The sequence below is a fragment of the Adiantum capillus-veneris genome, chromosome 21 (genome assembly GCF_014529385.1).
Source record: "Adiantum capillus-veneris isolate H3 chromosome 21, ASM1452938v2, whole genome shotgun sequence".
NCBI classification, from domain to species: Eukaryota; Viridiplantae; Streptophyta; class Polypodiopsida; order Polypodiales; family Pteridaceae; genus Adiantum; species Adiantum capillus-veneris.
In genome coordinates, this window is record NC_140951.1 from 61180001 (window position 1) to 61196323 (window position 16323).

At 41.1% G+C, this 16323-nt stretch overlaps 1 protein-coding gene across 1 annotated transcript; it reads left to right on the plus strand.

Moving 5' to 3' along the window:
• Positions 1-1033: 1033 nt before the first annotated feature.
• On the plus strand, positions 1034-9511 carry LOC147431036 (uncharacterized; the record flags this gene model as incomplete). The annotated part of the gene is made up of 9 exons (XM_086493549.1): positions 1034-1247; positions 2168-2263; positions 2340-2419; positions 2496-2695; positions 3086-3168; positions 3756-3783; positions 3849-4018; positions 4237-4375; positions 5357-9511. Coding segments are annotated over 9 exons (1212 nt in total), but the record flags the coding sequence as incomplete, so codon positions are not given.
• Positions 9512-16323: the final 6812 nt, after the last annotated feature.

Genomic DNA, 16323 nt, shown 5'->3' on the forward strand with positions numbered 1-16323 from the left:
AAGTTGGGTAAGTTCTTCAGGGGATCTGTTGTACGTCAGCATCAACAAAGAGGGGGAAACTTTCTGTGTATCTGTATCAGCAGAGAAGAGACTTGCTACTGTGTGTCAACATCAGAAGAAAGAGAAGAGGGAGAGTTTTGCGTAACTGTTTTGTGGACAATTTTCGGGGTATGCACAATAGTGTGGTTCTTGGGTGCATAAGATCAAGACAAGCCGCTTTTAGAGGGCGTGGGGTAGAGACTGAAAATAGATACACACTTTACGCAACCAGCAGATGCTATGGGAGCACGACCATTTTCTTGCACATCATGAGACCCAGCTCCTAGCCTAGTGGAAAGTTCTGACCTTACCTACATATGACAAAGCTTGCTGATTATATACTCGGAGCATGTCTCATGTAGAATCTAACACGGTCTTGTCCAAACAACAAATTACAATCATTAATGTAGGCCCGCCACTCTCTCTCTCTCTTAGAGCGCCTTCACAAAACAGCCGACCCGCACCAGGGGCCCAGGGGGGTTGGGCACTGGGGAGAGAGAATACACTACTTTCCGCAAAAAGAGAGAAGGACAAGCCAGGAAAGTCGAAGCAAAGAATTAATCCTGCCTCGTTTGTAGGGTGGCGTCTCTCAATCAGTAGCGAGCACGTCATCTGCATCCGTCCATAAAAAAACGCTTCCTTTACTCTGCAGCTGAGGTGCGGCCTGGTTCCTTTCCATCCTCCCACTACCCCCTTGGTACTGGCGCGACTCGGCTCAGGGCCAGGGCCTCTCACATATACGTCACAGCCTCTCTCTCTCTCTCTCTCTCTCTCTCTCTCTCTTAAACACACACAAGCTCAGGGCCTCTCACATATACGTCACAGCGCGCTTTGCGTCTTAAACACACACAAGCTCAGGGCCTCTCACATATACGTCACAGCGTGCTTTGCGTCCTCTCTCTCTCTCTCTCTCTCTCTCTCTCTCTCTCTCTCTCTGTGTGTGTGTGTGTGTGTGTGTGTGTGCGGGCATGGCGCTGGACGGACAGCTGGATGAACTGGAGGGACTGAAGGCGATGAAAATGCCAGTGTGATCGCAGTGGAGGCGGAATGCGAGCAAGAGGAGGTGCAGGTGGCGATTGTGGGAGGTGGACTGGCGGGATTGGCGGTGCTTCTAGCGCTTCGGACACGTGGCATCCAAGCACACCTCTTTGAGAAATGCCCTAACCTTCGCTCCGACACGGCTACCGCTATAGGCATTGGCCCCATCGGTCAACTCTCTCTCTCTCTCTCTCTCTCTCTCTCTCTCTCTCTCTCTCTGTGAGAGAGAGAGAGAGAGAGAGAGAGAGAGAGAGAGAGATGAAATGAAATGTTATATTAGAGTCTTCAAAAGGCCAAAGTGACCTATGAGACCAGAAAGTTACAAGGTGGTGGATGTGATACAAAGTCATACAAAGTCAGAGTAACAAAATAACAAGATATATACTATGGGATCCTAGACTGGTCGATGTGAACTAAGCAAAAATGGGTGGCTTGCTGGGATAGCTGAATCAAAGGAGATCTAGCATCGGTCGTTGGCGGATCTCATCAATCTCCTCCATGGTTAGTAATCTGACCGGGCGTCGTGCATGCCTGGCCAGAGTGCTCCGAATCTTCTGACGTAGCCTCCGTCGATGCTGTGTGGTCCTCCGCAGTCATGGGCGTCTTGATTTCCTCAGTTCAGTCGCTCGGTCGATCAATGTGCCTTTGGTGTGAGACGAAGGGGAGCTCTGCTGAGAGAGAGAGAGAGAGAGAGAGAGAGAGAGAGAGAGAGAGGGTGGAATAGAGTCTCATACAGATGATATATGGAGAGAGAGCGTGTGTCATAAAGATGAATATATATATATATGGGGTGGAAAAAGAAGATGAACTTGCACTGTGGCTCTCCGTGTTTACATTGCCGATTACCTTCGATTACTGATTATACCATGCCACTAGTACGTGTATACATACATACACACATCCTACATACATACATATATTCACATATATGTGTATGTATGTGTGCATACATACATACACACATTCACATATACATACATACATACAAGTCAAGCCCTTGCATTGGAACTTGGTGTACCTGAGGCTTGCCCTATGGCAATAAAACAACAGTCCGACTCTTTCATTTCAACCGATATGTAGTATTATGCAGGTGTGACAGCTTTGGAAGGGATTAAACCAGGTTTAAGTAAGATAATGTCCGAGCTTGGGACATATACAACACTATTAAAAGTTGACACTACGCGCGGTAAAGGCAAACGAAATTTCAAGCAGATCCGTAACATGGCCAGATGGAACATACATATGTGTCAACTGGAAATCAGTGCAGCAAGCTTTGGCCAAACTTGTGTGTGAGGACTATATTCATTGCTCCCATGAGCTTTTATTCTACAAACATTTGGAGGTATAACTTGAATACTTATGCCTTTTATGTAGTTAGTAACTTAATTGACTTCTTACACTAAGAATTTTGATTCTAGGATGGTCATGTCCATGCATATTTTGAAGTGAAAGATGTATCAGGCAGCAATCACTTGCGGCACTTCAAAAGCGTCCTCACACAATTGCTGATTGGTGCTGATGGAATTTGGTCAGCAGTACGAAAGCAAATGATTAACGACGAGCCTCGATACCTTCATATGGTTGATTGGAATACTGTTGTATATGATCCTCATCAAGAGTAAGGGAATTGCCAACATTTATTGATGCACATTCATTAAGTTTTTCACCAAAGAAACTTGCCCAACCATTCTATAACACCAAATTTTATATAGAATATTGCACCACCCCATATAGTTGATTGAATGCTATTGTATATGACTCTCACCATCACTTGAGAGTAAGAGAATTGCCAGCCGACATCACGCTTGCTAAATGATTCTATAACAACTGAAAAGACTGACCAGTCTTAACATGAAATATCGATCGAACATCATGAATCTCTAATGAATGCAAGGCAAGTACCTCTTGGTGGCATTTTGGTGTGTGGATCTGCATAGTTAGTGAGAGATTGAAAATTGTTTGGTTAATGTACAGCCAATGATTATGGACGGGGAATGCATTTTTACAGGATTCTAGAAGGTGTTGGAAGAGGAGAAATCTATCTACATGTGGACTTGAACAGGTCCATGAACTTTGTTCTTTCCTATGCAGGTGACACTTACATGCTGATCTCCTTTATCTTCAGATTAGAATAAGTATTGGTTGCCTAGCATTTCCAGCTCATATTTATTGAAACTCCTTGTTTTCTGAATCTTGAAATGCATGAGAAGAGCATACACATTTTGGCTTGTGGAAAAGTGGCCTCTTACCTCAACATCATGAGCTTCTGTGAGGGAGGCACCACATACCTAGCTAGGTACGATTGGGCCGGGTAGGGGATCGCCGGCCCGGTGGGGGGGGGCCGGCGGTCCCCTGTCCCCAATCGTACCTAGCTAGGTATGCGGTGCCTCTCGAGCAGAAGCTCATGATGTTATGCATTGTATGAAAAACAATGAAAAAGACTCCGTTTTCTTACATGAGAAAATTTCTAAATCTTCTTGTGTCTGGATTGTGTTGATTGTCTCTCACAATATTTTGAGTTTTTTGTCTTCCTTTCTAAGCAAGATGCTGTGCTACTTTTTTTGGCTTTCCATGTACGCAAAATGAACTTGCACTTACATTGCTATACTTGTTTATGATGATTGTTTTGCTCGAAGCAAGACCTTTTCCTTGAAGCAACTTTTTTTTGGAAAATCAAGGAGACTATGCTTTGTGGATCCTTCGAAGGTGGATGAGAGTGGGGAGCTAGGAGAAAGTTTGTTGAGAAAGCAAGGAAGCTTTGGGGACCCTAGGAGTAAAGTCCGAGCTCTGCAGCAAATACAAGGCTTTGAAGGCTGGGATGCTCTAAAGAAAGCCATTGAAGCTACTGATGAGAAAGCAATCTTTGAGCGCAAAATCATGAACCGGCTGCCCCTTGACAAATGGAGCGATGCTGATGGTTCTGTTCTACTCATTGGAGATGGTAATAGGCTATTCATAATATGCTTTCAAATGCTTTCATAATATGCTGATTCTTAACTCCTCAAGACCTGCTTAATTGAGTGACTTTGAAAAGATAAAGGAAGCCCATCTGATAGTTGAAGAAAATCAATGGCAGCTTGAGAAAGAAAATCAATGACTGAGCTCACCAATTATTTTACGGAAGTGTGTTTTCTATTCAGTGATTAACATGCTCTGCAGCTGCCCATGCAATGTATGTGGGACCTGGTCAAGGTGCTAGGACAGCATTTGAAGATGCCCATCAACTTGCATTGCTTCTTGAAGAGGTTAATCTAGGATCCTGTTTCACGAAGGAGAATATCCGAACTGCAGTTTCCAAGTAAGTCTGATTCATGCTTGTTTGTCACTGCCTACATAGCAAGGTGCGGCGGTGGCACACACACAAGAAGTTTTGGACAGATTCTCACCACATTATGACTTACCTCAACATCATGAGCTTCTGTGAGGGAGGAACGGCATACCTAGCTAGGTACGATTAGGGGCAGGGGACCGCCGGCCCGGTACTGGGGGGCCGGGTCCCCCTGCCCCCAATCGTACCTAGCTAGGTATGCGGTGCCTCCCGAGCAGAAGCTCATGATGTTATGCATTTTATGAAGAACACTGAAAAAGGCTCCCTTTTCCTACATGAGAAAATTTCTAAATCTTCTTGTGACATCCCCCGCGCGCGAACAACCACACCTAATTACATATGTAGACTTGCCTTCTCACAAAAGTTCATGATTTTTTAATATGAGAAGTGGGAGTTTTGGCCGTGAATTGTGCTACAACTTCTTGTGTGTATTGTATATTTTAATGCAAAGAGGGAATTGATTCATGCATATACACATGGGATGCAAGAATGCAATTGGTGCTAGGATGTTGTAAAGCATTTATGTATTAAACTTTTCAAAAACTCATATACAAATACAATTTTTGGACACAAAAGCACACAGACAAAACACAAGGAGAATTAAACTCTCCTCTTGTAGATAGTCCAATAATACAGAAAAGCAAAGCTGAGAGAGAGAGAGAGAGAGAGAGAGAGAGTAGTAAAGAGTAGTATCTATATACAGAGGCAGGGCTAGAAAATAACATTTTTCCTAACCGAAGAAAAATAAGAGCAAACTTGAAATTCTCCCGGTTTTTAGGTCAAAATTTGAAGCTTTTGTTGGCAATTCCCGGTTTTCTTCAAGGCAAGTTCAAAATCTAATCGGGATTTTAGGATTTCAGCCGGTTAAAATACACTAGACCCTGGTTTTTTTTCAACACTGCATAGAGGAATGTTGCAATGAAATGTTGGTGTTAAATATTGTGTTGCAAGGTTTGAGGAGCTTCGCATTCCTCGCATGCGAAAGATGCAAGAGTATGCGACACATAGCACTCAACAAGCAAGATTTGAGCCAGAGTGGGTGCAAAAGTTATCCCCCGAAGAGGCACAGAAGAGAGGCCTTGAATTCATGCAGTGGGTGGAGGCTTATCCAAAGAATCAACAAGGAGACCCCGACTCTACTTTTTTCAAATAATTCGCTAGAAAAAACCCTTTTTTCAAATTCTTAAGTTTAAAGGCACCAGTTTTTATAGCTAAAAAAGGAAAGAAATTTAGTCCCTTGAATTTAAAGGCACCAGTTTTTATAGCTAAAATAGGAAAAAAATTTAGCCCTTGGGGGTGCTAGAAATCTATCTAGGTTTTCATAATTTTTGACGGTAATTTTACATGTAACTTTGGTTTTTTTTTTGTTTCGTTTGGACACTGTTCGTATCCCTTCTATGTATTTGTATATAACATTGAAAGAACCTTATTTTAAGTGAAGCAAATGAGCCTTTCCTACACGGCACCAAAATCTTGGATTGCTTGCCTTTGAAGTCAAGTAGATAGAGGTTTTTTTTTTTCTTGTTTTTTTAAAAGGGTTTTTGGGGAGAGTGAGAAGGATCCACACCACCGTCCCTCTCTTTCTCTCTGTGCATTGACCATTTGTCTCTCTTTCTCTGTCTACAATGCATGTTGAAGCCATGTGACAGTCCCCCTTCTTACAAAACCGTAGTGGATACCAACTCTAATGAGAAGACATCCTCAATATACATCTCAAGCACATAGGGTCATGTCCTGAGCATGTCCCAACAAGTAAACCAACATGAGCAAGCATCCACATAAAATAAGAAATCGTCTTGCTGCCCCGAAGTGTGTAGATAGGTTTTCCAAACTCACCTTTGTCTGGTAATTTTTTATTGTTGCTTTTTTTCTGTTGATGTGCTGACATGGCATATCCTGAAATTGTGGGCATGTTTCCACAAGATAAACTTGTTGGCAAAATCGTGGAAACAAATCAACCAGAGAAACCCAAAGCAAAGCTTGTACCAATGAATAAGGTGAGTGATTACTACGAAGGCAAAGAGGGAAACACAACCTTACCATTAGAGTACAAGGGAGTAAAAACGATAGAATTACCAAATAGCATAGCCAGAGTAGCGATTACTACTAAAGAAATTTGGGAGAAGAGGGGACGACCAACTTAGGGATCCTTAGGGATGCTTGAGCAAATCATAGTGTCTTCTTGTGGAATTGAGTACGAACACACTTTTACGGTAGTAGATTTTGAAAAGAGTAACAACTTTGAGGTTATTTTGGGATGACCATTCATGCGTCAATTCAAAATGGTTCAAGATTGAGACTATGACTATCTCTACTTATTATGACATAAAGGTGTAACAACAAGGGTCAGCACAAAGGACCATATTACCGCGATGTAAACCAAACCTCAATAGAAGACTTTGGTGTAACTACAGATTCCGGAACACAATTGTCAACTTGGTTGATAAAGAACACTCCAAATTGCACTTGTGTTATTGTAAATTCCTTGCACTTTGCTAGGGTTTCAACATCAAAATTAGATAGCCAACAAAAATTAGGGTTTGTGATTTAGGGTTTTGAGGGTTTCATAATTTTAGGGTTTCTAGGGGTTTCAAGTCTGCTTCACAAATTGTGACATACATACCCCTACCCCCCCTCCCCACCTCCAAAAGAAAAGTAATTGCCCTTGATGACACCTACAAAAACCAAGTAGGCCTATCAACATGCACTACATGGATTCTCACTCAAAGTACATTATTACACATTGTAAACCAAACCTCAATAGAAGACTTTGGTGTAACTACAGATTCCGGAACACAACTGCTAGCTTGGTTGATAAAGAACACTCCAAATTGCACTTGTGTTATTGTAAATTCCCTTGCACTTTGCTAGGGTTTCAACATCAAAATTAGATATACAACAAAAATTAGGGTTTGTGATTTAGGGTTTTGAGGGTTTCATAATTTTAGGTTTTCTAGGGGTTTCAAGTCTGCTTCACAAATTGTGACATACATACCCCTACCCCCCCTCCCCACCTCCAAAAAAAAAGTAATTGCCCTTGATGACACCTACAAAAACCAAGTAGGCCTATCAACATGCACTACATGGATTCTCACTCAAAGTACATCATTACACATTGTACATCCCTAAGCAGAAAACAACATACATGCATACCACATATCCAAGCATTTGCACATACTTGGATATAGATCAATGTTACCATATACATGTGGTAGTGATGTGTGTGAACACACTAGGACTGTAAGGGGCATTTTTTCCCTCTTTAGGATATTTTTTTCCTCATGCATTGTATATACGCCCGTCACTCTAGGGCAATCAATCTTTCCATTGCACACTAAGTTATACACTCTCTGTTGTGTGCCTTGAGCTTCCTTCGTCGTCTCCAAGTTGCGTGTGTTTCCTTGCAACCCTAATTCCAACAATTGGTATCAGAGCAGGTCGCGTTCTCCCGGACTTAGTTGCCAGAACACCCTTGCTCGTTTTCTCAAATTTCAATGAGCTTTGGCAAGTGCCAACAGGTCGACAAAAAATTTGGGTAATCTCATAGAGCTTGGTCTGCTCAAAATTTCATTTCGAGCTCATTTAGACCTCCGTTTCCACTATAACCAGGTCTGCACATGTAATTTTGTCATTTTGTGCAGAATTTCTATGAGTGCCAATTACTGTATAATAGGTCCCATACACTCTACTGTGGGTTGTGCTATATAGCACGTGCTAGTCTCACTCAATTTCTCCTCATTTTGGAAACTTTTCACATCAGGTGAAGGCATTTTCCATGGCTGACAACAACACAGATGTGTTCAAGATGTTTTCTTGCTGAGGAAAGATTGGATGGGGACAATTACCCTATGTGGGCTTACATGATGCAACATGTACTTGTGTCAAAGGGAGTTTGGAACATCGTGTAGGGCATTGATGTACGGCGTGGTACTATGGATGCATTTGATGTTGAGGATGCTCCAGATTTTGCTCCCAGCGTTGCTGCTGTTAGGGCTATTTTGCCTACCAATGATCAGGCTCGTTGGAATGCAAGAGATGTGCAGGCTCATGCATTTGATTGCATTGTCTGTGAAGCGCACTATCACTCCTCGCATCCGTTCAACAAAATCTGCGAAACAGGCTTGGGATATTCTAGCAGGTATTTATGCAAGCCGCAATGAGGCTAAAATTTCTTTGTTGCGTAAAGAGCTGGAATCGAAGATTATACATGAGGAAGATGAAATGGACACTTTCCTTGCTGGTGTCAAGGATGTTAATGAGCAACTAATTTTTGCAGGATAAGTCATTCTTGACATTTCACTTGTGCAGACTGTTCTTGATGCTTTGCCAGATTCTTACCATATTTTTGCTAGTACTTGGAGACTTATGACCCAAGGAAATCTTGAAGTTGTCAAGTTTGATGCATTATGCACATTGTTGTTGAAAGAGTCACTTTCTAGAAAAAATAGGACTAAGCAGCGTGCAGTTGAACATGCCTTTATTGCAGCTCAAAGAAAAGGTAGGAACAACAATATAACCACTTCTTATGGTTCTTCTGCGAATGACAAAACTTATATTCCTAATGCAACTGCTGGCAGCACTTTGTCTAGCAATTTTGGTGATAAGGGCAAAAGAAGATGTATTTTCATTAATGTAAAGCTAGTGATCAATTGATCAAGCATTGTCCAAAATTGATGGAAAAAGATGCTAAGAAGAAAGAGGATGGATCCACTACAGGGTCCAATACAAGTGCAACGATTGTAGAGTTTTCTGCCAAAGAAGATTGTGATGCTGATGTAGATGCAGAATGGACATTTAGTGTAGAGTGCACTTGTGATCCTATTGTCCATGATATATGTATGTCAATTGCTGCAAATTCACATGTGTGGTATTTTAATAGTGGTGCTACAAATCACACTGACATTACCTCACAGCGTGATTTGTTTACCTCTATTGAGTCTTTCCCTTATGGGAATACAGTGACTTGTGCCAACAATGCCTCTTATCATGTTCAAGGAGTTGGAAAGATTGTGATTACTGCTGCAAATGGTAGCTCTTTCACACTTGTTGATGCATTGTATGTACCTGGGGTCAAAAAGAATCTTTTGTCTGTATTTGCACTTGCTAGACTTGGTCTCGTAGTCAAATTTATGGATGACATATGTACAATTCATGATCTCAGTTTTGGCGATGAAATTGTTGCATCTGGCCTTTTGTGTCATGGGTTGTATAAGCTCACTTTGTATGACAAGTGTGGACGAAATTTTGCAAATAGAGTTGCAGATTTAAGGGTTATTTTAGATGCAAAACTCTGGCATGTACGTTTTGGGCATCTGAATTTTACCAGTTTGTTGCGTTTGCAGAAATCTGATATGGTTGCTTCTTGCGGCCTCTTGAAGCACCTGTCAAACATGTTTGTGAAGGGTTGTATTTGGGTAAAATGCACCGTGCTAAGTTTCCCAAGGATGGGTCAGTTTATGCTACATGCAGATTGCAACTTGTATAAAGTGATGTTTGTGGGCCTATGCAAATTCCGTCCTTGGGAAATTACTTGTGCTTTGTAACTTTCATTGATGACTACTTCGATCATGTATGGGTATATCCATTGAAAGCTAAGCTCGAAGTGTTTATGTGCTTCAAGAAATTTCTTGCTATGGCTGAAAATGTCTTGAAATGTACTATGGGCACCCTCCGTTCCGATCAAGGGGGGAGTACATGCCTCATGAATTTAATGCATTTCTTTCCATTGCACACTAAGTTATACACTCTCTGTTGTGTGCCTTGAGCTTCCTTCGTCTTCTCCAAGTTGTGTGCGTTTCCCTTCAACCCCAATTCCAACAATCAAGAATCTGGGCACCACATCCAATCCCTACACACAAACACATATAAATGTCCACGATACTCTAGAAAGATTAAGATCTCTAGCATCAATACCAAGTTCACTCACAAACTTTTAGGTATACTCTTTGCTTATCTGTACAAGATAGGTAGCATGAATACCAAGCTCAATCTCAAACTTATAAATATACTCTTTGCTTATCTATTTCAATTAGATAGAATAGTGTAGACATCCTATCTATAGATACTCAAGACATTCATCATATAAGAGTATGTACATTTCACATCGGTTGCAACCATCACCATACATACATATAGTTGCTCAGGCATAATACAAGAAAACTATATATACAAAAATCATTTGTTGATCTACTGACTAGAGAGTGGTGTGGCTCTCCTCTATGCAGTAGGTCCTGCATTAGACTTATCAACCGTATCTTCCTGAACTCCTGGTGGTAATGTGGGAGTCAATCCAAAAGCCTCAAGGTAGAGCTCTAACAATTGAGATGACTGCCGATTCCTCCTCCTCCATCCATTTGGTATCCAAAGCAGGATAATTTTTGAACTTCACCAAATATCTCCGGACCAGCTTTCCCTTCATTTTCCTTTCCTCGTGTGCCAAAACCTGTTTAGATTGAAGGATCTCTTTAGTTTTCTCAACCTCCTATTCCTCGTCAACAATCATGTCCTCTGGCACCTCATATCTGAAAGGCCTAAGAAAACTCACATGAAACACATTGTGAATCTTCCAAGAATTAGGTAGCCTAAAGGATACCTCATTGATTTTCTCACTGATCTAAAAAGGGCCATAGTATCTCATGCTCACCTTTATAAAAGTCGCTCTTTTCCACTTTTCTTTCTAAGGCGTGCCTTCTCGAACTTGAGAAGCACCCAATCACTCTCCTTTAGTACCAAGTTTTGTGAATGCTTATCTATTGCCTTCTTTTGTCTCTTCAATCTTTTCAACCTTTATTGGATCCATTCATACACCGTGCTTGGACCCAAGAAATGGATCCCCCCCATAAAGAACTCACTCTTCACCCCATTTTCCTTTGTCACCCTTAGTACGACAACATGCAGAGATGTGTCTCGTCTCCCCACAGGTGTGACACTTGCCTTCCTTAAATCATTGAGCCCTTTTCTCTTCCGACGAAAGTTCAGGCCCTGAAGACTTGTTTCCCTATCTAAACTTTCTCTTGTTGTCATTCTAACTTTGATTCTTTTTAAAACTCTTGTATTTCTTTGGAATATACTTTGGTGTCTCAACATCATCATCACCTTAAGAGTCATCTTTGAAAGTCAATTGGCACTTTAAGAGCCCATAGCCATCCTCTGCATGTGTCATCATTGCCTATAAATTGGAGGCTTTCTATTTAATACAATATCTCTTTAGTTTTTAAGGCAACCCACAATAGTAGATCTCGATCTGATCTTGTAGGCTTACGTGTCTAAAACAAGCCACACCCCATGTCTTCTCTCACCTTCCTTCCACTTCCACATACACACCCTCATTTCACTTTATCCCTCCCTCAAACTTGAACCTTCCATCATTTCTCTCACCCTCTTCACCATTAACCTCCTCTCTTACCTTCATTAGCTCTCATATAAACACTACATGTACATACACCATCTCTATGTCTCTCTCAATTACCTCTAAATAGCAATTCTTTCTTACCTCTTCTCTATATACATAAAATTCAGCATATAAAACCATGCATAATCTCTGCAAACTAAGGGATTCTCATCAACCAACATTGTCACTTTCATCATGGTGTTCAACCTTTGCGGAGACAACGTAAGAAGAGAAGAAGAAGAAGAGGATCAACAATCATTTTTGAGAACCTACACAAGTAAGTCCAAAACTTCTTCAAAGCTTCACCATCACAAGGATTCCCTTACTTCATTCACCCATCTTGCTTCAACCATCCACCTCATTCTAGCCATTGTAAATATATCATTAACTTTTTAGTGATTGCTAACACTAACCACTAACCTACTAACACAAAATATACATTGACCTAACCTTAAAAGGCACCTCACTTCAAGACATGTACATAGTAAAAAGAACTCTCTCTCTCTCTCTCCCCCCCCTTTCTTAGCACTCTAATTTCACTGTATCTCCCATCAATAATGTTTTAATGGGAACACTTGATGCGGCAAGGAAATGGTTGCGAGGAGAGGCTCAATGGGCTACCGAAGGTTTTGGTTGCAGCGGAAACGCCAACAGTGACATGTCCAAGTGAGTTCCGATGAGGGAAAGGGCTGAAATCTAGAAGTGTAGGGTTGAATTGTTGATCTGGGTAGTTACTCGCGGTGGAGTGCCAAAACGCCAGGTAGTTGCTTCTCAAACACTTTTGGTGCTTTCCGAAGTACAACACATTTGGAATTCATGGTGATAAAGGATTTGGCAAGCATGTTTGGATTGGATGTACACATTCATGTAATATATTGCTACATTTATTATCTTTTTAGAGAGATGGATTACTACTTAGAAGTGTTTTGTTGGCAAGCTAAAAAGATAACGAATGATGCACTCTCTCTCTTCCTCTTTGTTTCTATAAAATCAATCTCTTTCAATAATCTATCAAATTGAGGACTATATGTACCCATGTCTGAGACAACCCTCTAATGAGGAGGAGAGATGCCGACTAGTCTATAAATGATTGCTCTCTCATCATGGAGACCTTGTCTAGGTAAGAGATGTCAAAATCCACCTTTTCAACTAGGCATACTAAAGGCTCAAGTCATCTAATAACAAGCCTATTGCTAGAATCAAATGATCGAATGACCAATTGAGCTTCAAGGATACTCAATTTCATTTTCCTTTCAAGTATCCTACAAATTTTAAAGAGCCTTGCACAAAGGGGTGTCTCTTTGACATAGTAGTCACCCCAGCTCTCATGTATGTAGCACCGGTTTGGGCATCGAGCCTTACAGAATCTTGGTGGACACAAGTTAAAGAGACCACAAATTGTCATGCTATCCAAATTGTTACGTGGTAGATCCTCAATGCCACATGACATCATCAGAGCATAGCGAGCTGCACCACCCATGCTAGTAGAGGATCTTTTCCTGACAATAAGGTTTATCCAGTGACTAAGACAACTCTCTTAAACAGATTATCCTACAGAGCACTTGAGGCATCCCTACAGCTCGTTGATAATGGAGAGAGAAGATCATGGTATGCACAAATGACACGATGGTTCAGTACATGACGTAGATATTGAGCAAAAACCACCCTTTCAGTATGATCCCAATTCACCATTCATTCACCTTTACCATGAGAAGAGGAACCACGTCCTTAATATAGGATCTGTAGCAGTTATTTATCAAGGAGACATGAATCACATAGAGATAGCCTCTTATATCAAAAGAGTTGTACTATAGGGATCAAGTGCATGACCATATTATAGGACATCTTCATTCAAAGGCCTACATACATGGATGGTTACATGTCCCACGATGCTACAGTAGCCATTAGACAATTGATAGTTTCATCACACACATTGGAAATTGAGACAAGGCGAGCATCTCACATCCCCCAGAGAATAGTGGATCCATAGGGTGTGTAGAGAAAGGGGGGAGAGATGCATTACATTTGTAGCTTTTGAGCTTACCAAGATATACGGAGCCGCTACATTGCCTTGTTTACACGGTAGCCTACACTCAAAGAGCTCATGGAGTCTAGAGATTATAGACATTTGGGGCGCTTTCTCCTCAAGCTTTAGAGACAAAGATCTGACATTACAATCATCTAGTGTTGGTAGATAGTCGCAAATTAAAGGTTTTTTTTCACTAAGCAACTCCAGCAGCACCTATCAGCATCACATAGAGGGGAGTCATTCTTTAGCAAGAAGATGCGGTTAGAGCCAAGAGACAACCCAAAGCAATGGGATATCGTGCTCCAAGAGAAAATCAGAGGAAGATCTACAAAATTAGGACACATCACAAGTAGACCAAGCAGAGAGAAATATAGGAAGTCTTCTCCGACCTTGCTACTATATTGGAAGGGCTCTTCATACCTTACCACCTATGCATTATATCCTACATACCCAATTTTGTATCGGTTCCATCCCCTTACATACTTGCACGTGTATTTACCCCGCCTCTAATGTTATTGCTACAGCCTTGTATCCACTGAGAACATGACGACAATAAGCACACTAAACATTCCAAATTTTGATGGTGACTAGTGTGTTGAAAACCTCATCTCTTGACTGAGGAGTAAATGTCATAGCCATGGAAGTTATTGTACTCAAATTCCCCCTCTGATAGCCTGTCTCCATCAACATAAACATTGGATATGTGTTTGCCCCCTTGAAGAATAAAAGCATACTAGGAAGATGCATCAACCAAGAGATTGCACCCCAAGTGAGAAAGCCAAATTGAAGTCCAACTATAGAAAAAAGAAATGCAATAGCCCACCAAACAAGGTGTGTCATCATGCATATCCACAAACAATGATTGGATGTCTCCACAATCAAAACCGCACGACAAGTACAATAGAATCGTATTCCATTTGAGAAAATCAAGATCCAACTAGAAAACCACCATGAGTAAGCAGCCAATGGAAGTAGGTGATCCTTTGTACCACACACAAGTCCCATGGTGCTAACCAAAAGTAATTGATAATAAGTATGAGAAAACTATCATGTGCACCACCTCTCGATTCACATTGACACACGCAAATAGTCACACATTGATGTACTCATGTGCACAAACATTAAAGATTTTCTATAGTTGTCATATGCCACTCTAAAGAGTCTCCAAGGGCTACATAGGAATGAGCATATGCATTTACCTGCAAGTTTTGGAACTCAATTCTGAGTCCAAAAAAGAAAATTAGAGCAATATTAAAAATGATTCATTTTAGCCTGCATTTGGTCAGGCAAATAACTTGAAGGCATATAAAAGGCAACCTTTGCCGAGAAAAGTCCCCTAAACAATGAGCTTGGTAAGTGTCACACTTTATGAAGAAAATTTTAAACCCCAAAATTATGAAATCCTAATCTAACGTAACCCTGAAACACAAACCCTAATTTTAACTCTCTACCTAACTTTGATGTTGAAACCCTAAAGGGTAGAAGAGAATTTGCAGTAGCAGCAGGAAACATGCCTACAATTTCAGGATATGACAGCTGTCAGCATATGCCATATCAACACATCAGTAGGTGCCACGATAGCATGTCAACAGAAAGCAATATTGATAAATCAACAGAGAAAGCAAAGTTTAGAAAATGTTGCAAATTGGGGGCTAAGAGTTTAAGTTGTTACCCACATGCCTCCTTGTATTGTACATCAAATAAAGAATAAAGAAATACCACCAAGGGCGCCCAACTCTGGGGCCATTGCATCTAGAAGAGAAACTACATCCGATCCTGTCTCGTCTTGTCTATAATGTGTTTTTCATAGTTCTTTTACAGTTTGAGGTGATCCCGTTACTACCATTTTGTGCATAGGTGTGTAGTTATCTCATTTGTGTCCGAGTAGGTAGCCCTAAAGTTTTATAGTGGTATCAGAGCATCAATTGTTTTGTCCTTCTACGGACAAGCCATTGAGGTAGTCCGGGGTGGGCAACAAGAGAGGCAACCTCTAAACACCCCTCAAGGATCTCGTGCTGCTCAATTGGGATTGGAGAAACCATCAGTAAGAATAAAAAAACAATCAGCCGGCCACAACCAAACAAGTGAAGGGGCGCAAGAGAGATTTTGTCACGACCACGAAGAGGTGCAACAAAACACACACAAACAATTTCACACCAAGACACACACCAAATGGAGCAAGAGAGAGCTAGAGCAAAGAGAAAGAGAGAGGAATGAAACTTGCGCAATATCTCGTTTGTGACTTTCAAATGGATATGGTTTGTTATGATGCTATCGTAGAGCTTGCACAAAACTTACCCAATGCTTAGCGAATACTAAACATCACCATCACACACACTCTATCTTAGGGTTGTGGGACACCTCTCACGACCATACCCTTTTACAATGAGCAAGAACTTGGCAATGAAAACACACTAATCACTTTCTCAAACAAGCTCAAATGACAAAACTTTAAAGGTACAAGTCACTTTGCATTTGCCAAAGAACTTTACACAAGTG